This window comes from Pelophylax lessonae (genome assembly GCF_965119305.1).
Source record: "Pelophylax lessonae genome assembly, chromosome: 2".
NCBI classification, from domain to species: Eukaryota; Metazoa; Chordata; class Amphibia; order Anura; family Ranidae; genus Pelophylax; species Pelophylax lessonae.
The window spans coordinates 540,326,231-540,353,155 of record NC_138769.1 but is presented as its reverse complement, the minus strand read 5'-3'; the positions used below and the strand labels follow the sequence as shown (position 1 = coordinate 540,353,155).

The 26,925-nt window shown below is 40.7% G+C and overlaps 1 protein-coding gene across 4 annotated transcripts in view; it reads right to left on the bottom strand.

Annotated features, from left to right (window-relative positions):
• Nucleotides 1-26,925, bottom strand: part of DGKH (diacylglycerol kinase eta) — a 588,450-nt gene that overhangs the window by 472,324 nt on the left and 89,201 nt on the right. The window contains exon 1 of one of the 4 annotated variants that reach the window (XM_082244882.1): nucleotides 15,043-15,150. The exons of the other annotated variants lie outside the window; for them this stretch is intronic. Coding sequence (XP_082101008.1) covers nucleotides 15,043-15,105 — 63 coding nt within the window. The 5' untranslated portion in view covers nucleotides 15,106-15,150. Of the gene's footprint in view, nucleotides 1-15,042; nucleotides 15,151-26,925 lie in introns of those variants that run through there. 4 annotated transcript variants of the gene reach the window in all.

Genomic DNA, 26,925 nt, shown 5'->3' with positions numbered 1-26,925 from the left:
CCCAGGACTACAACATATCCTGTTTGTGGCTGGCCAGCTTGCCTAGGTAATCTACTATGTCATAGTCCTGGATCCCCTTAACATGCTCCCCAAGCTTGGTGTCCTTGTCACATGGTTTGGGAGCAATGCCATGTCAAGCTGACCAAGATTTCCTATGGAGCTAGTGTATTTACATGCATTGAAAAATTAAAAAAGGTATTGCTTCACTTTAAGTACAATTTCGTTTTACATACATGCTCTGGTCCCATTGTGTACTTAAAAGTGGGGTATGCCTGTATACATTAAAGTAAAAACCTGTGGGTGGTACCCCCCCCCCCTTTACCTGAGCCCTATCATGATCCAGCACTGTGCTTGAGAGCATTGGCTCTCCTGGATCCATCTCTCCTCACAAGGCAGATCAATAGAAGCAGGAGCCATTGGCGGGAAGTCTCTGTCTTACAGCTGTCCCATTTACCGTTATCATCATTGAAAGTAAAAGTACAAGAAAACCCAAATTTAGGGCTGACATCAGAACACTGATAGAGTCTTTCAATGGTAGCAGTTGTCTGCTGACCCAGGTGACACACCAGGATTCCTTAACTTTGGAGGGATTTCCTCTCATTTGTTTTGACTAGGAGAGAGGGAGTGAAAATGGTTATAAAGACAAGGTTTTTTTTTACCCTAACGCATTCTTTGAATTAAGGTAAAAAGCTTCTCTCTACAGCTCCCCCTTCATACTTTTCTGAGCCCAATCTTGATCCAGCGATGTGCATGAGAGCAGCAGCTCTCTTGGTTCTCTCTCTCCTTTTTGGCTCAGACACAGTGGTGGGAGCCATTGGCTCCTGCTGCTGTCAATCACAGCCAGTGAGGAGAGAGCGAGGAATGCGGCCAAACCCTGTTCTGGGTGTCTGTGTATCTCACAAAGCAGGGCTTGGGAGCGAGCACACACAAGTGCCCCATAGCTAGTGGCTTGCTATGGGGACACTCAGTGGGAGGGGGGGCCAGGAGTGCCGGTGGCAGGGGACCCGAAAAGAGGAGGATCGGGGCTATTCCGTGCAAAAACCATTGCACAGAGTAGGTAAGTATAACAGGTTTGTTATTTTAAAAAAATTGCCTTTACAATCACTTAACCTCCCTGGTGGTATGATTCTTTCGGATTTTAGGTGCTGAAAGCGGTACCATTATTTTGCATGTAATTATTGTGAATGAGCAGCCCAAACCAACTGCATACATTATATATATAATACATATACATATATATACATATATATATATATATATATATATATATATAGATATATATATACACACACGTACACATTATATAAGTACAGTAAAACTGCAGGAAAGGGCATTGGGGGGCAAACTAATGTGATTTTTTTTTTACTTTGAATTGTATCAGTGTGTTTGGTGTGTTTTACATTTGAATTTGCCGCCGGTTCCACCCCCTGCGAACGTCATGTCGCAGGAGACGGAAGCCGGGGCACGGAGAGGATCGGGAGGAATATCCGCCGCGAGACACCGCCGGGACACATCGCTGGATCCCGGTGACAAGGTAAGTAACCCTGCTTACAGGATCCAGCGAGGCTTCTGGCGGGGTTACCGCTTTTGGCTCTGAAATTTAACCCCGAGCCACACTCGGGAATACCGCTAAGAAGGTTAAAGGGCAATATATCAAAAGGAAGACAGATGGTGGAAAAACAAAAAAAATGCCTTGCTACATTTTTACTGCTGCGATAAATCGCTAATGCCAGCTAATAACAGCCATTTGTAGCTAGGGATATAATCACAGGTTAAACTACAGCTACAGCATTGGGTCGGTATGCTCTGCCGCAAATTGCTCTTCAGTGATTTGTAGCCAAGTCAGAGGTGAATGAAGAGCGTTTGACACTGGGGATCTTGTCGATGACCTGAAACGCAGATTAAACTCAATTGCAGAGTAATAAACAAAACAATGTAAAAATATTTAGGTAGTTAAGTTACTTATAGAGTTACAGTCAATCTAACCAATAATTAACGCTGCTAAAACTGCTCTAAGGATGTAGATTTCAGTGACCTTTATGCACAAAAGAAATGCTCAATCTTACTTTTGGCTTCAAGTGTGCTAAAAAGTAAAACTAACAAGATAAACCAAGATCAGCTTATGATTTTCAAGGTAAATTCTAGCCAAACAGCTAAAAAAAACAAATTTATGAATGCTAACTTTATTACCTGCAAAAGGATTTGTAATCCTGTTTAACTGGTTTTGTAACCAAAGCACCCTTGCCAAGCAATACAAAAAGGTCCCATATCTCCCCAAAGACTACCCTGGAGTTAAGAAAATATTTTCTAGTCCAAGGTCCACCCCTTTTTACGATCAGTGAAGGAGCAGCAACATACAACCTGCTCCTTCCCACCATTGTGTATATACCCCAAAATAGATTGACAGCACTGTGCAATGTGGCAGAGGCCGCTTCTCAGTGTTGAAGGGTGCTCTGCAAAGGATTACAGAAGGCAAGCTCTATTTAAAACATTTATAAAAAGGGGCCTAAACTAATTTTTCACACAAATGCCCAAGCTTCATCTTAAAGTGTTACTAAACCCAGGAGCCTGCATTCACTATATCTGGTCTCCCACAGTACACAGAACATGGAAATGCAATCATTTTACTAAATCTAAACTTTTAAAAACCTTTTCTTTACCTTTTCATCAGCAGAATAGAGCAATCTTGTGACTTCTCTCAGTGTCTGGCCGAGCACAGGTTAAAGCTTGTAGGAGGAGTTTTCATTCACCTCTGACTGCCCTATGAGGCTTCCTGACCCTCTGTCTGGACAGTGCTGATTGGCCCCGTGCAGATCTCATACACCCTCCCAAAACAAAATGGGATTTTTGACTTACCGTAAAATCCATTTCTCTGATGTTCATTGACTGACACAGCTCCTGTCATTCTTGACCATTGGGTTATACTGCCCCCTACAGGAGTAGGACACTAGGCAGAAAAAAAATTCTGGCTACACCCATGGGCAGTCCCAGGGGGTATCCTCCCTCTTCCTACTATAGTCACTCAGTTTTGTTACAAGCAATGTCAGGAGAATTAAAACTCCACAGAGGGGTGAGTGTTGTGTCCGTCAGAGAACATCAGAGAAATGGATTTTACAGTAAGTAAAAAAATCCCATATTCCCTTTCCTTCATTGACGGACACAGCTCCTGTCATTCTTGAACATTGGGACGTCTCAAAGCAGTGAGGCGTGGGAAACAGCAAACAAAATTCCCAGGGCGAAAACAGTAGCCAACCAGGTGACAGGGGCTCAACCAAAACAACTGGAACCCACCTGAAAAAAAAACAATACACCCTCAAAGAAGACCAGGTACTCCTAAACAGCAGCCTGTAAAACCTTGCAGCCAAAAGGACGCATCCGCAGATGCCAACACATCCACTTTTTAAAACTTTGTAAAAGTGTGCACCAACGACCAGATTCTACTTTAACCACTTTACCACCGGAGGATTTTGCTGTCTTGCGTCTGGGCCACTTTTTGCGATTCGGCACTGTGCGACTAACTGACAATTGCGCATGCAAGTGGTCATGCAACGCCGTACCCAAATGAAATTTACGTCCTTTTTTTCCCACAAACAGAGCTTTCTTTTGGTGGCATTTGATCACCTGTGCGATTTTTACTTTTTGCGCTATAAACAAAAAAGGAGCGACAATTTTGAAAAAATAACAATATTTTTCACATTTTTTATATGAAATTCCCCCCCAAAAAAATGTAAAATTTAAAAATTTTTATAATTTTAGGCCAATTTGTTTTCTGCTACATATTTTTGGTAAAAAAAAAAAAAAATCGCAATAAGCATATTTTGATTGGTTTGCGCAAAAGTTATTGCGTTTACGCAGGGAAAGATTTCTGTCATTTTTGGTGTTTTTTTTTTTTTTTTTTAACGAGTAATGGCGGCGATCTGCGATTTTTTTTTTTGCGGGACTGCGACATTGCGCCGGACAGATCAGACCCTTGACTGACATTTTTTACACTTTTGGGGGTACCAGTGACATTTCTACAGTAATCAGTGCTATAAATATGCACTATTACTGTAAAAATGACACTGGCAGGGAAGGGGTTAATTTTATTGGAGAGGGAGGGTTTAATGTATGCCTGGTGCTTACTGACGTGTGTGGGGGGAGGTGACTGAGTGACACAAGGACAGATCGGATGTTCAGCTATGCTGAACCCTGCAATCTGACCCTGCCTGTCACTTAGGAGATCCGCCCGCTCTGTTTACACAAGCGGGCGGATCTCCAGACTCGATTCGCCGCTGCTCCTCCCCTGGCCCGACTCCCGCTGTGACTGAATACAGCGGGAGCGAGCCTCCCCTGCCGAGAAGGGGGAGTGTCTGCCGACGTAGGTCTACGTCGTCAGACCTACAAGAGCCACTTTGTCGCAGTAGAGCTCTAGTGAGCAGACGGCAAGTGGTTAAGTGCCAAAAGTAACAACAGGCCTGGAGGTGAGTGAGAGCACAACTTATTTTACATATATGGGGGGTTGATTTGATATATTAGGTTAGCTAAGAGAGGACAGTAGGAAACACTTTGCACTTATTTGCACTGGAAAATGCAAGCCGCTCCTTGAACACATAGAAAAAAATTGTTTTCTACGTGTCCTCTTCACTCCACATCACTGGTGTCATGTGTGGTGCGTTAATACAGGGCTCGACAAACCCCAGGCGCCAGGTTGCATTGGCGACTAGAGTTAGTGGCCTGACACCTGGGTTATCCTGTGTCAGGTGTCTTCTCGCCAGACATCCTAAGTCTCCTGTGAGGTGCGGGAGTTTGCAGCATGCGGGCTGTAGCTCCCTGACACCCGCAAGTGACACGCTTGCGTGCGGGAAACTCCTGCACCTCGCAGGAAACTTGGGATGTCTTGCGACAGAACGGTGTCTGTCAGCTGGGACAGAACAGAGACAATGCTTACTGTATAGTTCCGGCTCTGTCCTGTCATAGGCGGGGTGATATCAAATGAACTCCGCCTGTGAGAGGAGAGATAAAGAAAGTCTCTGCATGCTTCCTACTGCGCAGCTCTGTGATCTCCGTCAGCATTTCCAGTCAGCAGTACCAGCCAGCAGTACCTGTCAGTATCTACAGCAGTACCTGCCAGCAGAACCCACAGCTGTATCCGCAAGGAGTACCCACAGCAGTACCAGCCAGTAGTAAGTCACATGTGCTAGGGGTGCAACTAGCCCAGCAAATATCCCAGCATGTGCAGTGTTGGACTCCTACCACCATGACCCCTTTAAATCACTGAAGTGGTCATGGTGGTTGAGGGGTTCCTTTAATATCTCTCAGAAGAAGTAAACAAAGTACACAAGTCAAATGCCGGTTTATTAAAAACTGGGCGCCATTGGGCCTGTGTGTTTGGCAGCTGGTCCGACAGAAGCCGGCCATTTGGCATGCGCAAAAAAAAAAAAACTCGCTCCTAACTTTTTTAGCTGGCTCCTAGATTTTAAGCAAATTTGTCAAGCCCTGCGTTAATATGCTACATGTATGCATTTTAAACACAAGACAATGCATGTAAAGGCACATCAAAGAAATGCAAATCTATTTGGAAAAAAAAAAAACAAAAAGCTTTATTATTTTGATAATAGGATCCATAGCAATTGAACATGCATAAGAACATGTGTCAATGCACATAAAAATGAATGCCAGTGGAAGCCAATACAGCATTTTTATGCATTTTAATGCACATAATTCATGTGTGAATTGGCCTTAAGAAACGGCTTTATATACAACTGTATTAAATGCATATTTTTTTCTACCTGTCAGCTCATACTGGAGTATCTAAATTACCCATGAAAAACATCTGTAGCAATACTGGTCTTGTATTTTTTGCCATCTGTGTCCCATTGGAATGATTTATTTTCACTTCCCATCCCATAGCCGAAATAGTAAGTGGGAGTAAATCCCTGGTTGTCCACATAGTCACCAGAATTAGTGTCCCATTTGGAAGATTTCCCCTTAAGTTTTGTTCTGGGGACAAACCAAAAATGTAGGATTTTCTTTCACTTTCTATGAGAACAGTAAAACATGGATTACTGGATCTCTCTATCTATATCTATATACCCATTTGCCAGTAAATTTTCTTTAAAATATGCACAGCCAACTGCAAAGCTGGGCAAATAATTTCAACCCGGCATGATGGCTTGTAGTTATCCTTTGTAGGTCTTTTCTAGTTGTCTAATAAAGAAAATGTTCCCCGACTCCTTAAAGAAAATGTTCCCTGACTCCTTCATAATGGCACCCCTGTCCTTAGATTATCTTGTCAACCCCTGTAGTGCATTTTGTGACTTTAAAAAACTAAAAAAAAAAGTTACAAAAAAAAAAAGTGAAGAACTCTAATTTGAACCATTTTGTGAGTTTTGAACAACTTTATTCTAAAAATAAGCTATGAGAATAAAACTGCTGGAAGAAAAAACACAGTAAGGGAATTCTACTTTATTTAAGACATCTGCAGACATCATGGAAATCTACTGTATTCCTCTAACATAATTATGTGCATGTGTAACACAGAAAATATATACCCTTAGTACATTCACAGTTTAGGCAGGTTATGTAGATCAGCAACCATTCGATTGTGATCTACCAATTGAAAGTGGCCAGGTGACTGGTAAATCGCACCCTTGGCTTGCTGACCTGCCATCTGCAGTACCTCAGACACAGCGGAGCCTCATATAAAGCAATAGTACTATATATATATATACACACACACACACACATGCATGTAGAGTAGAGAGTGAGCCCACTGAAACTAAGATAAAAGCAAAACCTTTATTAAATCAGGTAGATTTGTGTGTTTTGTTTTTTTTCATGCATGTGTGCTGTTGAAAACTCCATATCTAGAATGTTTCTTCACCCACTCTGCATAATGAGCTTGTGCATAAAACATAGAAAGCGGGTTCTTCTGCCCCCTTCAAGGAAACAAGTACTGCAAGGGGGGCATAAATGCTGCCACTGCTGAATTATACCTAGTTGTCCCACTGTTGTGCTAACCCAAAAGGCTTCATTAATCTGTGTCACTAACCTGGAAGGATCAGAAGTCCTGCCTTTCTGACTTCAGACTCTTTTTGGCTCTTTGACTAGGCAGCTGGGCAACTAACAAAGAACAATAACAGTACCACATCCCCCAGCAAATAGTGAAATATCGACAAAACAAAAAACATGCCAAATATAAAGGCTAAAAGAAAAAAAAAAAAAAAAAAAGGGAGGCAAGGATGATAAAAATATATTATATTTTTTAGATTGTAAGCTCTAACGAGCAGGGCCCTCTGATTCCTTTTATACCAAATTGTATTGTAATGTCTGCCTTCATTTTGTTAAGCGCTGCGCAAACTGTTGGCACTATATTAATCCTGTATAATAAAAAAATATTTTACATGAATACACACACACACACACACACACACACACACACACACATATATATATATATATATATATACACACACACAGTGCCTTGCGAAAGTATTCGGCCCCCTTGAACTTTGCGACCTTTTGCCACATTTCAGGCTTCAAACAAAGAAATAAAACAATAAAACTGTAATTTTTTGTGAAGAATCAACAAGTGGGACACAATCATTAAGTGGAATGAAATTTATTGGATATTTCAAACTTTTTTAACAAATAAAAAACGGAAAAATTGGGCGTGCAAAATTATTCAGCCCCCTTAAGTTAATACTTTGTAGCGCCACCTTTTGCTGCGATTACAGCTGTAAGTCGCTTGGGGTATGTCTCTATCAGTTTTGCACATCAAGAGACTGACATTTTTGCCCATTCCTCCTTGCAAAACAGCTCGAGCTCAGTGATGTTGGATGGAGAGCGTTTGTGATCAGCAGTTTTCAGTTCTTTCCACAGATTCTCGATTGGATTCAGGTTTGGACTTTGACTTGGCCATTCTAACACCTGGATATGTTTATTTGTGAACCAATCCATTGTAGATTTTGCTTTATGTTTTGGATCATTGTCTTGTTGGAAGACAAATCTCCGTCCCAGTCTCTGGTCTTTTGCAGACTCCATCAGGTTTTCTTCCGGAATGGTCCTGTATTTGGCTCCATCCATCTTCCCATCAATTTTAACCATCTTCCCTGTCCCTGCTGAAGAAAAGCAGGCCCAAACCATGATGCTGCCACCACCATGTTTGACAGTGGGGATGGTATGTTCAGGGTGATGAGCTGTGTTGCTTTTACGCCAAACATAACATTTTGCATTGTTGACAAAAAGTTTGATTTTGGTTTCATCTGACCAGAGCACCTTCTTCCACATGTTTGGTGTGTCTCCCAGGTGGCTTGTGGCAAACTTTAAACGACACTTTTCATGGATATCTTTAAGAAATGGCTTTCTTCTTGCCACTCTTCCATAAAGGCCAGATTTGTGCAGTATACGACTGATTGTTGTTCTATGGACAGAGTCTCCCACCTCAGCTCTCTGCAGTTCATCCAGAGTGATCATGGGCCTCTTGGCTGCATCTCTGATCAGTCTTCTCCTTGTATGAGCTGAAAGTTTAGAGGGACGGCCAGGTCTTCGTAGATTTGCAGTGGTCTGATACTCCTTCCATTTCAATATTATCGCTTGCACAGTGCTCCTTGGGATGTTTAAAGCTTGGGAAATCTTTTTGTATCCAAATCCGGCTTTAAACTTCTCCACAACAGTATCTCGGACCTGCCTGGTGTGTTCCTTGTTCTTCATGATGCTCTCTGTGCTTTAAACGGACCTCTGAGACTATCACAGTGCAGGTGCATTTATACGGAGACTTGATTACACACAGGTGGATTCTATTTATCATCATTAGTCATTTAGGTCAACATTGGATCATTCAGAGATCCTCACTCAACTTCTGGACAGAGTTTGCTGCACTGAAAGTAAAGGGGCTGAATAATTTTGCACGCCCAATTTTTCAGTTTTTTATTTGTTAACAAAGTTTGAAATATCCAATAAATTTCGTTCCACTTCATGATTGTGTCCCACTTGTTGATTCTTCACAAAAAATTACAGTTTTATATATCTTTATGTTTGAAGCCTTAAATGTGGCAAAAGGTCGCAAAGTTCAAGGGGGCCGAATAATTTCGCAAGGCACTGTGTGTATTAGATATATATATATATATATATATATATATATATATATATATATATATATATATATATATATATATATATATATATATATATTTTTTTTTTTTTTTTATTATTTTTTTTTTATTTACCAACAATCTTGAATATGGACCTTCAAGATCTCTCTCTTTCTCTCTGTAGGGGGCTGGGGTAAAGCTGATCACAGAAGGTTTTATTTACCTAAATACAGAGAATGCATTAAGGTAAAAGCTTCTGCCTTCTCAATCACTTTAATCATGACCAAATCCCAAACACCATGTGCAGAAATGCAGGCCTAAACCTGCAAGGAAGCTCCACCATACTTTCACATTTTTATTCACTTTTATTAACAAAAAATCTCTAGCCCGTGTCATCAACAGTTAGTCCAATCATCATGCTTTTAAACGCATCACACATACAGCCAAGCCAGAGGAACTGGAATAATCAGCATCATGCAATAAAGACAGAAGTATGAACACCTTGGCTGGAGTTTTGGAAACAAAAATTAGAACAAGGTATCCAAAATAAGAAGCAAGTATGTGCTTGCAAACTTTCTTTTCAAAATCTTAACATTTTCGTGTTTAGCTACATACTGTCAATTGCAGCAAATATCAGCAACAAAGACAAGATAAAAAAAAAGAAAAGTATGAACTATATAAAGGCTGTAAAATAGAATATAAAATATATATTCATGTTATACACAGCTATGCTAGACTGACAATAAACCTAAGTAAAACTTTCACTGTTTCTACTTGGATGAAAAAGCTTTAGCTGCTACTATTTTTAGTCCTTTTCCATGACTTTACCACTTACTTCCTTAAATAGAAGTCTGGATATTAATCTGCATCTTGCTGAAATCCAAGGGGTTCACAGAAATAAAGGGGGAACATCAAAGCACAATCTGATTTTGATTACGTATCACAAAATCACAAAGTCATGGATTGTAGTACTGTAAAACTGTAGAGCTTTGTTCTTCTAACTGTGATGGGATAGTATGACTGTGGAATTACAATCTTTAAACACAATATTTTGCTTTAACCACACAGGGCAAAGCAACAGGTTTGCTTTAGTTCCTCCCCTTCCCTCTCTAGCATCACAGTCACCTTTTCTTAGCAGCCCTGATATTCTGTTGCCAATAGTGAAGACAATACCCACTACTTCTAGATAGGGCAATCCTGTGTCTCACTACCCTTCCTTTTACGTTACTGCAATTGGTGAGTGGCCCTAAACATGGGGAGGGGGGTGGGGGGAGAGACCTTTAGCTCTGTGTAAGCCCTGACTTTTCCAGGTACCAGTGGGTGAATAAAAAAGGTAAGGGGGTTGTTTCGCTTAAAAAAGTTAAAGAACTTTCTTAATAAATGTTATATTGTCTCTGTGCCCTTTGTCCATTACAACTTTCCAACATTCTTTATATTAAACTATTAATCCTGCCAGCCACTCATCCTTTCCATCAGTGGCATCAATCTGTGGCCTCAGAGCTTCTTTAGCGTTGCCATCGCAGTGCATATGCTCCTTTTCTTCTACTTGGTAAGCCATGTCAACTCCTGGCTTACTTTGTGGCATAAATCTCCTAGCTGCCTGTGCCAGCTCAGCCTCGGTTGGGCTACATTACATCAGGCCATGCAGAGCAGATTGGAGCTGTGAATCAACCATCTGATCCGCTCCACTGGCATTGTTGGGTGACAACACTACTGCCCATCTCTGCCCTGTAACTTCCAGTGTAAGCTGATGAATGTGGTCCTTTGCACTCTTCTTTAAAATAAGTTTTAACTCATCCCCCTCCAGTTTCCATTGCTTGGAAGAGAAGAAAAAAAAACCAGACTGACAGCCTTGGCAATATAATATAATAAATTCTTACTGGTTTACAGCCCATAACTTCAAACTCTTTCCCTTTATACTTTGCTTTACAGGGGATTGTAGGATGGTAGCATAAGACTAGATTTTGGGCAGTTCTTGTAGTGGTATTTCAGGTTTCATTAAATAGTAATTTAAACGAAGGGAGTGTATTCACAATTGCCTGGAGTACTGTTTAACCAAAGATACATAGACTTCGACTGTACCACTGTTCAGGCAGCTTGTCTGACATGCATTTTCCATGGCTGTGTGTGTGACTGGGATAAGTACAAACATCCCAGAGACTAATTGTTCTGACAGCCAGCTTTAGACACTGCTATGTTGTTCTTCAACCCCCAAAAGAGAAAGTTTGATTTTTAGTAAAACACCAAAAAAATTAAAAGTATCCCAAGAACAGACTGCAAGACCTGCCATCAGGAAACCAAAGAGCACTGCATAGTCCTATTTCTTTACTATAAACTGAATATACCATTTAGTAAAATCAGGAAATCGAAATTAGGATTATATTAATTAGGATGCTCAGCACAAATGCCTACCATCTTCCCAATAAACAAAGCAACAGGTTTGGTTTAAACTACAATGAAAACAGCCATAATGCCTAATTGGACAACCAATAAAGTACCCAAGAACACTAAAAAATCAACACATTGCCATACCTGATCACAAAGAAGCTAATCAACTCTAGTATAAAATAAAATATTTTTATAAATTATAGGCATATGACAAGCTTCATAGAAATGACAAAAATCTACCACATTTCAGCATCTCCTAAATCTACATTTTCAAGCTAGCCTCAAGCAACCTTGTTTCCAGCGCTTTCACCACATTTTAATACAAAGGTCTAACGGAATGGTCAAAAGATCAATTGTTTAGAACTATTAATTACATTTCTTCTTAAATCATAATTACATCTTGTACAGTAGATTTTTAATCTGTAGTTTATAATGCTTATAATTTTGCCTTCCCTGGTTTTTCCTTTCCCTATAACAAGCTAATTAAACTGCATTTATTGGGTCCCTGTCCTTTAAGCAATGAAGGGGCCTGCAGGATGCCAAACATAGCTTTCTGAAAACATTGTCCGATATGTACTCTCAAGAGCCCTCAGCTCTTGGGAGTTACATGAATATCAAAAAACCTTGATCGCTAGACGTCAGGCTTTTGAAGCCAGCATTCGAAGGCAGTATGCTTTTGTGTGAAGACCTTCCAGGTAATGCCTGAAGTACGGTACAGTACAGTAGTGCCTAAATGATTGAAAGAACTGAAATTCAATAAGAGAACAGGACAGGCCAAGGACAATAAGTCTGGGGAAGAAAAGCTATACATCCTCCTGCCAAGAAATAGGACCTGCTCTCTCTGATTTACTGGAGCTTTAAATGCACCCCATGGGAAGCTTACAGTGTGCAGCGAAATCAGAATAAGTCAATTCAGTACGGGGGGGTCTGTACAACTGTGTAAGACTGAAAGTACGACTGGAGTTTAGCTTTATTCCATACATAACAGATATATTCATACAACTGTTAAAAGATACTGCTTCAAGAATATCTAAAAACTTGCTTTCAAGCAGTGCCTTTACCAAAGACATGAGTGGTTTTGTTCAAAAATGTTGTAATGCCCCGTACACACTATGAGAAAATCGGTTGAACGATAGGCGGGTTTTCCTCGATATTTCACAGCAAGTCGGAAACAAGGATAGAAATAATGTACGAAAATTCTCATAGGACAATGGCTTTTTTTGTGGTTTGCTGCTTCTGATCATGTGAAGTCTTTCGTATTGGATATTTCTCATACAAAAACAGTACACATTATCCCCTTCCTGCCGACATAACGCAAATATGTGGCCTCGGCTTCAAGGGGTTGTACCGGGGTGATGCCTGCAGCAAGAGGCATCACCCAGATACCGTTTTTTAGAACAGACCAGAGGCTTTCATGTAATAACCAATGCAGCTAATTAGACGCTCAGCTGTTATTAAAAGCAGCAGGAGGGGGGACGTCTGCGGTCTCCCATCTCACCGGAAGGCCTAAGCGACCAGCCGGCACATCCGCCGGCTGGCGGAAAACCTGAACAAAGCCGGAATCAGCTTTGATCTGGTCTCAGATCTAGTAACCCGGAAGCGATGTCATGACATCACTTCCGGTTACTGGAGCCTTAAACGCAGCAGATTAAAAAAACAAAATGACAGTATTCAAAACAGCCAAACTTGCAACAGCAACAAATTGATCAAAAAAATTGTAAAAGGGACAGTGTGGAAATAAAAAAATGTAATAAATAAGAAAAACAATTTAAAGTGCCCCTTCCCTCTATGCTTGGCACTGAAGCGAACACATACGTATATCTCCCCCCCCCCCCCCGTATGAAAATGGTGTTCAAACATGTCAAGTCTCGCCGTGATCATTCGAACAAGAGCAATTCTTCTAGCAGAAGACCTCTAACTCTAAACAGGTAACCGTTAACATTTTTTTTAAAGCGTTGCCTATGGAGATTTTTAAATACCGTAGTTTGTTACCATTCCACGACAAATTTAAAGCATAAAATGTTAGGTATCTAAATTTACTTGAGGTAACATCTTTGACATTATACAAAAAAATTGGGCTAACTTAATTTTGTTTTTTTTAATTCATTAAAGTATTTTTTCCTACAAAAAAAAAAATGCATTTGAAAGACCGCTGCGCAGAAACCGTGTGACAAAATATTGCAACGATCTGCTAATATATATATATATATATATATATATATATATATATATATATATATATATATCTATCTAATGTTTGAGGGTTCTAAATAATTTTCTAAATAGTTTTCTCGAAAAAATTATTGATTTTGACTTGTTAGCAACAAATGTCAGAAAAAAGCTTAGGCAAAAGGGGTCAATTGAAAATTGGTCGCTCTGTTCCCATAGAAGAAACATTTTGGAGTTTGTCCCTTCAGAAATTTTCATTGGAAAGTCAGAATCGGATGTAGAAAGTTGTGCACACACTATCAGAAAATCATAGGATTGTTCCTCGAAAGAAAATGTTCGCTCAATTACCTTATACTGTGTGGGGCTCTTAAGACAAGAGAAAAAAGTTCTGTTAGAGTAGCACATATAATGCGCATTGGCAACTGACACAACTTGCAGCATAGAAAAATAAGAAAATGGATATCCTTACTGCTTTCCTATACAAATCATGTTTTATATAAGCAATATAAAACTAAATTTAACATCAGTATGACCATTTCCATTTTGCATTATGTATACACAAACAAAGTTTTTCCCAAGTGCCCATGTGTTAGGAAGTGCCCCTTTGGAAGTGTTCAGAATGAAAGGGAAGAAAAAAAGATATAATCTTACTTTTTCTAAAAATAGTAAATTTCTCATAACACAATTATATGAAACGCTACTAACTAAACTTAAAATCATTAAGTTATTTCAACCTCTGGTATCATTACAAAAAAAAAAAAAAAACTAAGAAAGCATTCTTTATGTATATTTTCAGCAGTTTTAGTAAATAAAACTTGCACTTTTATATTTGTTGTACAATCTGCAGTTTTTAAAAACTTTTACTGGAAAAAATAAATAAAAATTAAAGTTTCCAGACTCACGGCAGGCATGCTGGTTTATTTGTATCCAAAGTATTACTTCTATGCAGTGAGTACCTAAAGGATGCACATTGCTACACATATAAACCAAGTTCTATTTTAGTAAACTAAAACACAAATTGATTCTGCTGATCGAAAATAATTTCCTCACTTTTCTTTACTAAAATAAACAAACATTTTATTGGAATGTTTTTTTTTTTTTTAAATGTTCAGCAATCTACAGAATCCATGCCAATTGCAAATCGTAGTCCTTAATAGTTCTACACTGTTACAAGTAAACAAGAAAACAACTGTTCCCTGCAGACTTCTACATTCAACTAGTAATACTACTTGAACAGCATCATTATAAAGGCAAACAACCTAAAGACCCAAGATAGGCGATTCATTTCCACTTTCTAAAAACACACACAACAATTTATCAAACATATTTAAAGAATAAACTGTATCGGAGAGTTCCGACTTTGTGAACTCTGCACGGCACTTTGTCACTGATCAGGGGAAGCTAAAATACGTACCTCAAGGCAAACATTTACTGTCTGGGAGGAAGAATTCCAGAAAAGGATAGCTTGATCCCACATTTACATATGCCCCAAGTTCGGAGCTGTGTGTGGAAGGCTTGTCAGTACCCAAGTGCTTTATGGAAAAGGCAAAGGAAAAAGAGCCAGCTTCTGCATGCCTAAGATTACTGGCAAAGGACCAAAAATGGGGAGGAACTAGGCTCAGAGCGAGGAGAAAAAGTCCAGCTAAGAAACCTCATCTGCAGCGAGATTTATGAGGAACACCAAGTTTGTGAGCTTGCGCCAAAATCTGAGGCTTTATGCAAAAGGCAAGAAATGTATATGTAGTTAAATTGAATTGGACATCTGACATTTAAATCTGGCTTGTGTATATTTGATCTGCACAGCAAATGTAATTAGAAAATTGAATTTGCCTACAGTTTCCTAATGTCCATTAATGTAGTCCTTTTTAAAGGCAGCTTTTACACCATTTAGAGTTCAAACAGACACAGTTTGTAATTAGATGTGATCAATGATAAAAGATGGTAAATTGCTCTTTTAGTAAGGTAAAGATAGCCAGTCATTTCCTCCATAATTGTAACTGCCAGAAAATGAAACAGATAATGGCTTGTTTTAAGTCCTTATCTACACCACCATCTACAGGCCCAAATCTTTCTCTTTCCAATTCATCACGGAATCATAAAGGCTCTAAGTAAATAAGGCAGCAACAGAACAGGCAATCTGCACATCCATAGTTAAGTTCAGTAAGCACCAGCTTGTCTTCCATCAAGCAAACAAGTGTTCAACTATGAGAACACTCACAGCAAACAAGAAAATGACTAGAATACATGAACATGACAATTACTGGCACAAATCATAAAACTATACCCGTATCATTTATTTGAAGAAGTTTGCATGATTCTGAGACCAGAATCTTTTTCTCAGGCAATGGGCAAGCTCAGTTGGCCAATCCTAACCTAGATTAATGCTGAGAAATAGGGAGTTTAGAACCAACTTAATGGGCAACAATGAATGCTTCAGCCATAAGAATCGCTTAAGAATCTATTAGTGTTGCCTCCAGGACTTTATGCTGGACTCTCAAACCAGATAACCAGAGTCCAGGGTCACCAGAACTAGTGTCCCCATTGGAAGTTTCTCCTCTATTACTCTTCTGATTTCAAAACAAAACTTGGGATTTTCTTTTACTTTTGATGATAATGGTAAACATGACAAATAGGGAGGGTGAATCTCCCTAATGGGGACATAGACAGCTTTCTTTGAACCCACTGAGATTTCCTCCCTTAACCACTTAAGCCCCGGAAGATTTTACCCCCTTCCTGACCAGGGGGTATTTTGCGATTCGGCACTGTGTGACTTTAACGGACAATTGCGCGGTTGTGCAACGCTGTACCTAAACAAATTTGACGTCCTTTTTTTCCCCACAAATAGAGCTTTTTTTTGGTGGTATTTGATCACCTGTGCAATTTTTTGATCATGCGCTATAATCAAAAAAAGTGTGACAATTTTGCAAAAATAACAATATTTTTCACATTTTTTTTATATGAAATCCCCCCCCCCCCCCAAAAATGTAAAAATCAAGATTTTTTAAAATTTTTGGACAACTTGTTTTTTGCTACCGAGGTTTGGTAAAAAAAAAATCACAATAAGCGTATTTTGATTGGTTTACGCAAAAGTTATTGCGTTTACTAACTAAGGGAAAGATTTTTGTCATTTTTGTTGTTCTTTTTTTTTTTTTTTTTAACGAGTAATGGCGGCGATCTGCGATTTTTTTTGCGGGACTGCGACATTGCGGCGGACAGATCGGACCCTTGACTGACATTTTAGACACTTTTGGGGGTACCAGTGACATTACTACAGTAATCAGTGCTATACATATGCACTGTTACTGCAAAAATGACAATGGCAGGGAAGGGGTTAACTTTATTGGAGAGGGAGGGGTTAAGTGTGTCCCTAGGGGCGTGCTTCTAACTGTGCAGGGATGTGGCTGTGTGTGTGTAACAGCACAGATCAAAGGTCCTACATAGCAGGACCGTTAGATCAGTGCTTTTACACAGGGAAGAATGACAGGCGGCTTTGTTTACACTAGCCGCCTGCCTTTCTCCCTTCACAGCGGACGATCGCGAGTGACCGGCGGACATCGGGTCCGCCGGTCACACGCACCGAGGTGTCCGTGAATGAGCCGAGGCGGGCGCGCCCGCTATTGGCTCCAAGGCTAGTGACGTACCGGTACGTCACTTTGCCTGGCCGAGGCTGACCGCCGCAGTATATGTACTTGCGGCGGTCGGCAACCGGTTAAGCTGGATACACTGTCACACTATCCAACTTTTGTGGTTAGATTTTCTTCAGATTTACCTTTTCTATGAAGTGCAAGGGACTGCCAGATTGCATACAAATTGAAAGTGTTTAGGTATGACCTCATATTATATGGTTTTGGTAAGTCTAAAGGAAAAAGTCTTCAGAAAATCTTATAGTGTGTATGGCCCATTACTCTTTGTCCCTGTGACACCAAGACAAGAAAATGGGAGGAAATTGGTCCTGGTATGTGTATATATGAATGCGAGTTAGGGATCTTAAATTGTAAGCTCCTTGACAGTACCTGTAATAATATACAGTATCTCCCAAAAGTGAGTACAACCTCATATTTTTGTAAATATTTTATTACATATTTTCATGTGAAAACACTAAAGAAATGACACTTTGCTACAATGTAAAGTAGTGAGTGTTCAGCTTGTATAACTGTAAATTTGCTGTCCCCTCAAAATAACTCAACACACCATTGTTTAAACCGCTGGCAACAAAAGGGTACACCCCTAAGTTAAAATGTCTAAATTGGGCCCAAATTATCAATATTTTGTGTGGCCACCATTATTTTCCAGCACTGCCTTAACCTGGACATGGAGTTCATCAGAGCTTCACAGGTTGCCACTGGAGTCCTCTTTCACTCCTCCATGATGACATCACAGAGCTGGTGGATGTTAGAGACCTTGCGCTCCTCCACCTTCCTTATGAGAAAGCCCCACAGATGCTCAATAGGGTTTAGGTTGGAGACATGCTTGGCCAGTCCATCACCTTTACCCTCAGCTTCTTTAGCAAGGCAGTGGTCACCTTAGAGAGTTTGGGGTCGTTATGTTGGAATACTGCCCTGCGGCCCAGTTTCCGAAGGGAGGGGATCATACTCTGCTTCAGTATGTCACAGTACATGTTGGCATTCATGGTTCCCTCAATGAACTGTAACTCCCCAGTGGCGGAAGCACTCATGTAGCCACAGACCATGACACTCCCACCACCATGCTTGACTTCTATTTTTATAATAAAACAAAGCTTACAAGTGTTACCAAGACTGAATACACATTACCATGATTGTAGTCAGTGTTGTAATAGAATGTTGTATAAAACTGCTGGTATGTCAGCACGGTTCACACCATAGAACACAGTCCGCATGCATTCCAGATGCTTTTCTGCATGTGTTTTTGATGCGTTTTTGGTGCACTTCAGTGCATCCCCCCCTTTTTTCTTCACCTTAGATAAGGACATTTGGCTTCCAGTGCATTTATGTGGGTTTTATCGCGTTCTAGTACAGTTCAGTACAGGAAAAAAATCTACAATTTTTCTGGAACTGGAATGCACTGGAACTGACTGAACTAGTGTGAACTTTGCCATTGAAAACCATATAACCTACGATCTATGCATTTTTAATGCAGACAAAAAAGCACTGGACTGCAGGGAACTGGCCCCGACAGCGGTGGGTGCAACTGCCAGAACAATGTGGAGGAAGCCTCCATCTACCTCATTTATGTGTCAGCCTGCTGACTGAAAAAAAAAAAAAAAAAAATAATAATAATAATAATAGTCAGTGTATGGCCAGCTTAAAAGTGGTTGTAAAGTCAGAAGGTTTTTTTATCTTAATGCAATCCATGCATTAGAATAAAAAGCTGTGTGCAGCAGCCCCCCCCCCCCCCCCCATGCTTACCTGAGGTCAATCTAATTCCAACAATGTTGCAGGAGTGTCTTGGCTGCCCGGGATTCCCCTTCTCATTGGCTGAGACAGCAGCGTGGCGCCATTAGTGCCTGTTGCTGTCAAAGTCCGTCAGCCAATGAAGAGAGAAAGGGGGTGAGACTGGGCCACGGCTCCGTGTCTGAATAGACACAGGGAGCTGTGGTTCTGCTCAGGTGCCCCTACAGCAAGCTGCCTGCTGTGGGGCACTCGTCAGAAAAGAGGGGCCAGGAACGTCACCGGGGGACCAGAGAAGAGGAGGAACTGGGCTGCTCTGTGCAAAACCACTATACAGGGCAGGTAAGTATAACATGTTTATTATTTTTAACTGAAAAAAAAATTAAGGCCCCTTTCACACTTATGCAACGCGATTTTACTGCGATTTTGACACGACTTTGCCGCGATTTTGAAAGCAATGGCTATGGCTCAAAACGCAATCAAATCGTGGCAAAGTAGTGCAGGAACTACTTTGAAGTCGGTGCGACTTCAAAACGCAGTGATATGAATGGGGCTCATTGAAAATAATGGAAAACGACTTGTCATGCGATTTTGCGGTCCAAAATCGCGGGACAAGTCGCACTAGTGTGAAAGGGGCCTTAAAGAAAAACGAGACTTTAATATCACTTTAACAACTGTAGTATCAGTAAAGTGCCAACAGTCCCCCAATCTACTGTAAGCATCACAGGGAATTTGGACATTCAGCCTGCACAAAGTTGAGTCTATGAGGCTTACAGCATCAACTGACTTCAGGCTCCGGAAATTGCATGACAGTAACAACTGACAGACTGTGGTTTTCCGAGAGGGTGAAAGGACAACCCCTGTAAGGTCAGGATTCTCATTGTTCAGCTGTGAATCCGGTAGGCTGGTTGATGTTAATTACCAGCATATCAAAAGCATTAACTTCCAATTATTTATAGCCTAAAACAATTACACATACATAACACCTTAATGGTTTTTAAAGGACATGAAAGTTGGCACAGTATTAAAAAGGAATAAATAATGGTAAAGGAAGCTTGTCAACTTGATGCGTATGGCTTACCATACATGAACAATTATTGGTTTCCAAAATGTGCAGCCCTCAGTTGACAAACACATTCACTGCTCCATAAATTTGGAGCAATCCTCCTGTATGCAATACAGACAAGGGCTCATTTGTCAACATTGCAACACCAAAACATGAGGAATCACTTAAAGTGATTGTAAACAATCACCTTGTAAAATAACCCAGTCAGTTTAAGCCCTCGTTCACACTGAAGCAATTTGTCATGCGATTTGACAGGTCAAATCGCATGACAAGTCAAAGCCTATTGCCGGCAATTGCACCGTTCCAATCGGTGCAACGCCAACTTTGCAGCGCCGTGCCGATTTGCAAAAGTAGTCCCTGCACTACTTTTGCCACTTACGGGTGCAACTTTAATAGACATCTGTGCATGATGTCTTTCAAGTTGCACCTGAAGTCGTGGCTTTGAAATCGTGCGATTTCAGATGAAGTTGCACGATTTCAAGGCCATGTTCAGTGTGAAGGAGGGCTAAAATTAAAATGAAAGGCAAAATATTTTTGTGCATAAAAAAAATAAACATTTTAAATACTTTTTTTTTTTTTTACCTTTTTTGATCACATTTCCTCTGTTATCAGCTGCATTAGAGCTCGGGGGAGGAGGAGCAACACCACACTGAGCTTCCCAGTAAATGGCTGTGCAGCAGGCATGTGTCAGGACAGGTCTGATCATTGGAAGAGAGTACACTGAGTTCCCAGCATTGCAAGAGAACTGACCATGATGTGTTCCCTGCTTAGTGTGGTCAGTTTTTAATAGGAAAGCAAGGGGACTAGCAGGAACACCAGGGGTTTCATATATAGGAAGCATTACAAAGAGAACAGGATACTTTCTCATACAAGTACATGGTACAGCAGGAACATATCAAGAATATTAAGTGTTGGGGTAACAAACGCTTTAACGTCTTCCTACCCTCTAGTCTCCTAGGTTTCCCTGCTGTTAAAAAGCATTGCTGATACATGGTAATAGTAGATCTACACACATTTCAAATTCCAGGTATGTGAATGTAATATATGCGTAAATGAATGGGGCTATATAAATACATGTAAAATAGAATGACAATTTCTCTCTGCCCCCTATGTATGGTTGGTTTTAAAGCCCAGTCACACCTATGCATTTTTAACCCCTTCATGCTGACCCTACGCAAATATGCTGCTCGACTGGACTGGGCTTTTTTCCATGGTGCAGCAGATTTGTGTTTCTACTTTTGTGCTGAGAGTGCGCCGCACGGCGCGCTCCCAGCACAGACAGTGGTCTCACACAGAGCCTCAGGCCCCATTCTAAAGCTCGGGACCTGAAACGTCTGATTCAGGGTCATCCGATTGCTGTGACCACCTCTGACTGGCTATCAGAGTGATCAGTCAATGTGAAGCCCAGCCCCGTCTTCTCTGTCTCTGTGAATGGACAAGACCGATACATAGTATCTTTCTCTGTCCTTGCAGAGATCAAAGAAGAAAAAAAAAAAAAAAAAACACACATATTCTATTTATATATTTTTTTTTATTATTATATTATTTATTAATAAAAATAATATTATAATAAAGGAAAAAGTTTTTCTTATCAAGTTTTGATTTAGGTCAGCCCCAGGGTAAGTGTTTGGGACAGGGTCAAAGGTCAGGGTCAGTATTTTTTGGAAAGGATTTTTTTTTTTTTTTAAATTAGTATCAGTGTCAGTGTGTTTTAGGTAGGATAAAAAAAAAAAATAAATAAAAAGCAAAAGGAGCACTATTGTTTCAGGGCTGTACTACGGGTATAAACAACAACATACACATATGTGATATTTCTGCAATCGTCCAGAGCAGGAGAATTTATTTTGGATTGTTTTTTGGCAGTAGGTTATGATAGTAGCAAGAAATATACAGTTAAATTAAACATTTTTTTTTTTTTATTACTATTTTGGGCTAGTTTTCCTTCGATAATAAAAATCAATAAATCAGGAGATATCCATTACCATTTACCACCAAATGAAAGCCCAATTTCTCTTGAAAAAAACAAGATATAATCCACCTGGATGCACAAAAAAATGATGAGGATATGTGCAGTTTTACTAACACATGTCAAAGTTGCAGAATTAGGCTTCGGAATTAAGATTTGTTTTACCCTTAGGTGCGAAGGAGTTAAAAAGAACTATATATATATATATATATATATATATATATATAGTTCTTTTTAACTCCTTCGTACCTAAGGGTAAAACAAATCTTAATTCCTAAGCCTAATTTTGCAGGTTTAAGCCTAATGTGTAGCAGGTTTTCCAGGCATAGGGCCGGAGGAGGTGGGTCTGCCATTGTTACTGGTAACACTCCCAGCACATTTAAGCTGTAACTCCAGGCGTGAGAACTGAGACCATGACAATTCCAGCATATTTGGTTTGTGTGTTTTATTATATTTTGGGGATAGGAGAAGGGAATGAGTGGGATACTCCTCTGGCTCAACTAGGTACAATTTCGGGACTCGTCTAGCAAAAATGCCTGTCAGCGCTGTCTTGACGCCAGCCGATGCTAGCCAACGCTTTCTGATGCTTGGATATACTGTAACACTGAAAACTGTGCTGGAACCTTGACTTTAATCCAGAAGATCCAGGACTGTAGAACACTTGACTCCTGACACTGCTTTGCTCAAAAGTCACTGAGTAGCTCCCTCCAGCCCTGCGCAGGCTTGAGGTAGTTCCTTGTAAATACCTGTGCTGCTGCAACTCTCAACTGGTACACTCCACACTGTACAACGACTCTTCAGGGCCCAAACTGCAGGTACCCCTTCTAATACTTCAGGGTCCTCAACCTAGGTACCCCCCTCTAACACTTCAGGGTCCTCAGACCAGGCACCCCCTTTACAGCTAGCTGACTCTTGGATCCCAGAACCTTCTCCGGAGTGGTCCCCTCTGACACTAGGTAGACCCCCAGGGGCAATCCACAGTACTCACAACCTTTGTAGGCTTTCCTGGGACTGGACCCCTCTCTCTCTCCGCTGGTTCTCGGCACACCGGATCCCCTTCAGCTCCACTCAGCACCCTCTGGATTCTCAGGTAGCACCCAGAGACATCCACTTCCTCTGACAGGAGGAGACAGCTGTCCTCTACCTCCTGGGACTCTGCTTCCTGCCAAAGATGCTGAGTCATGCACTCCCCTCAAATTTATACCCACTCCCAGAATCCCCTGCGGCAGAATCTGCTTTCTGGGGTAGTTACAAGCCTGAATGCGTCCCCAATTGGGTTTCCTCCACTGCCCTATGAGAAGCCTCTCACATGGCCAGTGGAGAGACTCCCCCCCCCCCCCCTCAGCAGACACACCTGAAAGCCATGACACCCTAAACAAAAAAATCATGGCCCTGCTGTTAGGCGGACAAGGCCCACTATGCATTTACCTAGCACCTACCTGTAGGGTGCTACATATATATATAACAAATTTTTTTAAAGAGAACAGACAGATCACCCTACCAACGCAAGTGGTCTTGGTGCAGCAATCTCAACAAGGTGTGCTATTGTATTCTAACAGGGGAAAACAACAATGGCTTCTGTCGGGCAGACTGCTGTACACACTGACCAACAGGAGCCAGACAATTTTTGTATAGTGCATACACAACTTAGCGTTGCTAAGGGTGCCCTTGTTGTGATGTTTATAAAGTGGGAGGTTCCTCTTTAATAAGTGTGTTTTACCACACTTTAAATACATGTGCAGAGGTTTGCCACTGCTTTAAATGGTGCTAGTTCACATACATATTTGGTGCATTGACATGCAAACAAATTTTTGTCAGTCAGCATGTGCTTTTAAAGGATAGAAATGGCAGTGCATTTGTTAAAACGCATGACAACGTACTTGCACAAAGCAATAAAATAGAAAAAAAAATGCTAAAAAATTTGAGACATAGATGTGACGCTAGCTTTAGGTGCATTTTTTATTTTCCTGCAGTAGAACACATGAAGTTACTTCATGAAAATGCATGCCAATTAAATTTCCTATTTTTTAGGTGACTGGCTCGCATTTATAAGGAGAAGTTAAGTGAGTTCTCAAATGGAAACCTTTAAAACTTTTCAAACCTATGCATGTTTATTTTCCACATGCACTGTGTACATAAGTGTGAATGGGACCACAGGGTATATACCTCAGTGGGCTGTATATCTCAATCTGATACACAGTTCTAGCCAACTCATTTCAAGTGGCAAGAAACACACTCTGCTCTAGCCTAAGGCCAAGCTTTCTCTATGTGTTCTTACCAAAATGCCTGCGAACTGCACTTTATTCTGTAAGAAAGGTCAGGTGGCTTCACACAGACACTGTGTTCCTGTTCCAGTCAGGGTTGTCACACAAAACATTTTAGCGCTGCACCAATGTAAAAGCTTAGACAGGCTTGTAATGGTTCACGACAGGTGAAAGGAGAAGAGTCTATTCACAAATGCTACAGCAGGAAGTGGCACAGCGTGGAGTGCTGCAAAGAATGGAGAGAGAGGGATATACAGTGGGTATAGAAAAGAATCACCCCCATTTAAAATCATCACATTTTGTTGCTTTGCATTCTGGAATAAAGACAGACAGTTTTTGTTTTATCTAGCCACATTTACTAGTGCCAAATATAACATCCAAGTGAAAGCTATAACACCAACATGTCAGAAAAAAATAAATAAAAATTCAAAAACAGAATCACTGAGTTGGAAAAAGGATCACCCGCTTGCGTCAGTATTTTATTAAAACAGCCTTTAGTCTGTTGGGATATGTCTCTACTAACTTTGCACATCTAGACTGCAGTCTCCAAGTCGTTTTCAATGGGGTTAAAGTCTGGTCTTGGTTTAGGGCCGGCCATGCAAGGACATTTACCTTCTCCTTCAACCACTGTGTGGTCATTTTTGCTGTGTGCTTTGGGTCATTGTTATGTTGGAAGGTAAACCTTCTTCCCATTGACAACTTTCTGGCAGAGGGCAGCAGATTTTCCTCAAGAATTCAATGGTATTTTGCCCCATCCATTTTTCCTTCTATTCTCCTGAAAAGTGCTCCAGTCCCTGCTGCAAAGAAATACCACCTCCATGCTTTCAAGTAGGAATGGTGTTATTTGGATGGCGAGCTATACTGGGATTTCCGCCAGACATATCGTTTGGTGATGAGGTCAAATTAGGCTGGGTTCACACTGATGCAAATTGGATGTGGGTTTCCCTGCATTCAAAGTTACATAACAGCAGAGTGTGACCCGCTCTCAATAGAATCGGTTCGCACAGCTCCGAGGCGGCCGCGGTCCGCACTGGAAAAAGGGACCCAATTCGCACCTAAAACGGAGAACAGGGATGCACCAGACCCCTGCTGTGAGCCAAGCCTAATTCAATTTTAGTCTCATCTGACCAGAACACTTTCCCATGTGGCCTCAGAATCTTGAAGATGTGTTTAACTACTTAAAAGACCAAACATGACTACTTCTGACACTTGTTGCTTACAAGTTAAAATCAGTATTTTTTGCTAGAAAATTACTTAGAACCCCCAAACATTATATATATATATATATTTTTTTTTTTTTTAGCAAAGACTCTGGAGAATAAAATAGCGGTCATTGCACTGTTTTAGGTCACACCATATTTGCGCAGCGGTCTTTCAAAAGCAATTTTTTGGGAAAAAAATACACTTCACTGAATTAAAAAAAAAAAAAAAAACTGAACAGTAAAGTTAGCCCAATTTTTTTGTATATTGTTATAGAGGTCACGGCAAGTAAAGGGATATCTAACATGTTACGGTTAAAAATTGCACACACACTCATGGAATGGCGACTAATTACAATATTTAAAAATCTCCATAGGTGACGCTTAAAAAAGTTTTAACAGTTACCAGTTTAGAGTTAGAGAGGAGGTTTTGCTAGAATTATTTCTCTCGCTCTAGCAATCGCAGCGATGCCTCACATGTGCGAGTTGAACACTGTTAACATTTGCAGACGCGACTTACATATGCTTTTTCTTTGGTGTGCGAGCAAGCCGGGACAGGGGTGCTTTACAATTTCTTTATTTTTTCACAGTTTTTAAAATAAATAAATAAATCTGATAACTTTTATTGCTGTCACAAGGAATGTGCACAGCATTATTACTGCATATTAAGACAGTAATAGTCTGTCAAACTATTACTTTCTCAATACTGGGAGACAGTAATAGGCAGTGATAGATACTCTTTATGGAGATCTGGGGTCTAAAAGACCCTAAATCCCTCCTTTGCACTTAAAAGCAAAAATCTGCATTTTTTTTTTAAAATTGGCACCACTAACAGCCAAGTAAACCAGAAGTGACGATGGGACATAGCTTCTGGGTAACTACATAGGAGACCCGATTGAAGCCGAATCCAGCTTCGTTCGGGTGTGCTGACTGGTGGCTCGGGTCACCTGGAGGGAAGGGAGACCCAGGTGGAGCGGCAGGACGCATCAGTTGCTATCAATAGAAAGCAGACCACAGGCTCTTTAAAAAAAACAGTATTGGGGTGATGCCCCAGCTACAGGCATCATCCCGGTACAACCACAGGTACGTCGTTTGGCGGGAACTGGTTAAGGTGGTCAGATGAGACTAAAATTTTATTATTTGGGCTCAAACCCAAATGATATGTCTGGCAGAAATCCAATACAGTTCACATCCAGATAACACCATTCCTACAGTAAAGCATGGAGGTGGTAATATGTTATAGGGGTGTTTCTCTGCAGTAGGAACTGAACCACTTGTCAGGATAGAAGGAAAAATGGATGGGGCAAAATTCCAACAAATTCTTGAGGAAAATCTGCTGCCCTCTGCGAGAAAGTAAAAAAGGGTTTGTTGGGCGCTAATGCTGGGAAGTGGGTCCCCAATTCGAAGGTCTTGTTCGAGGAAGACAATTGGGA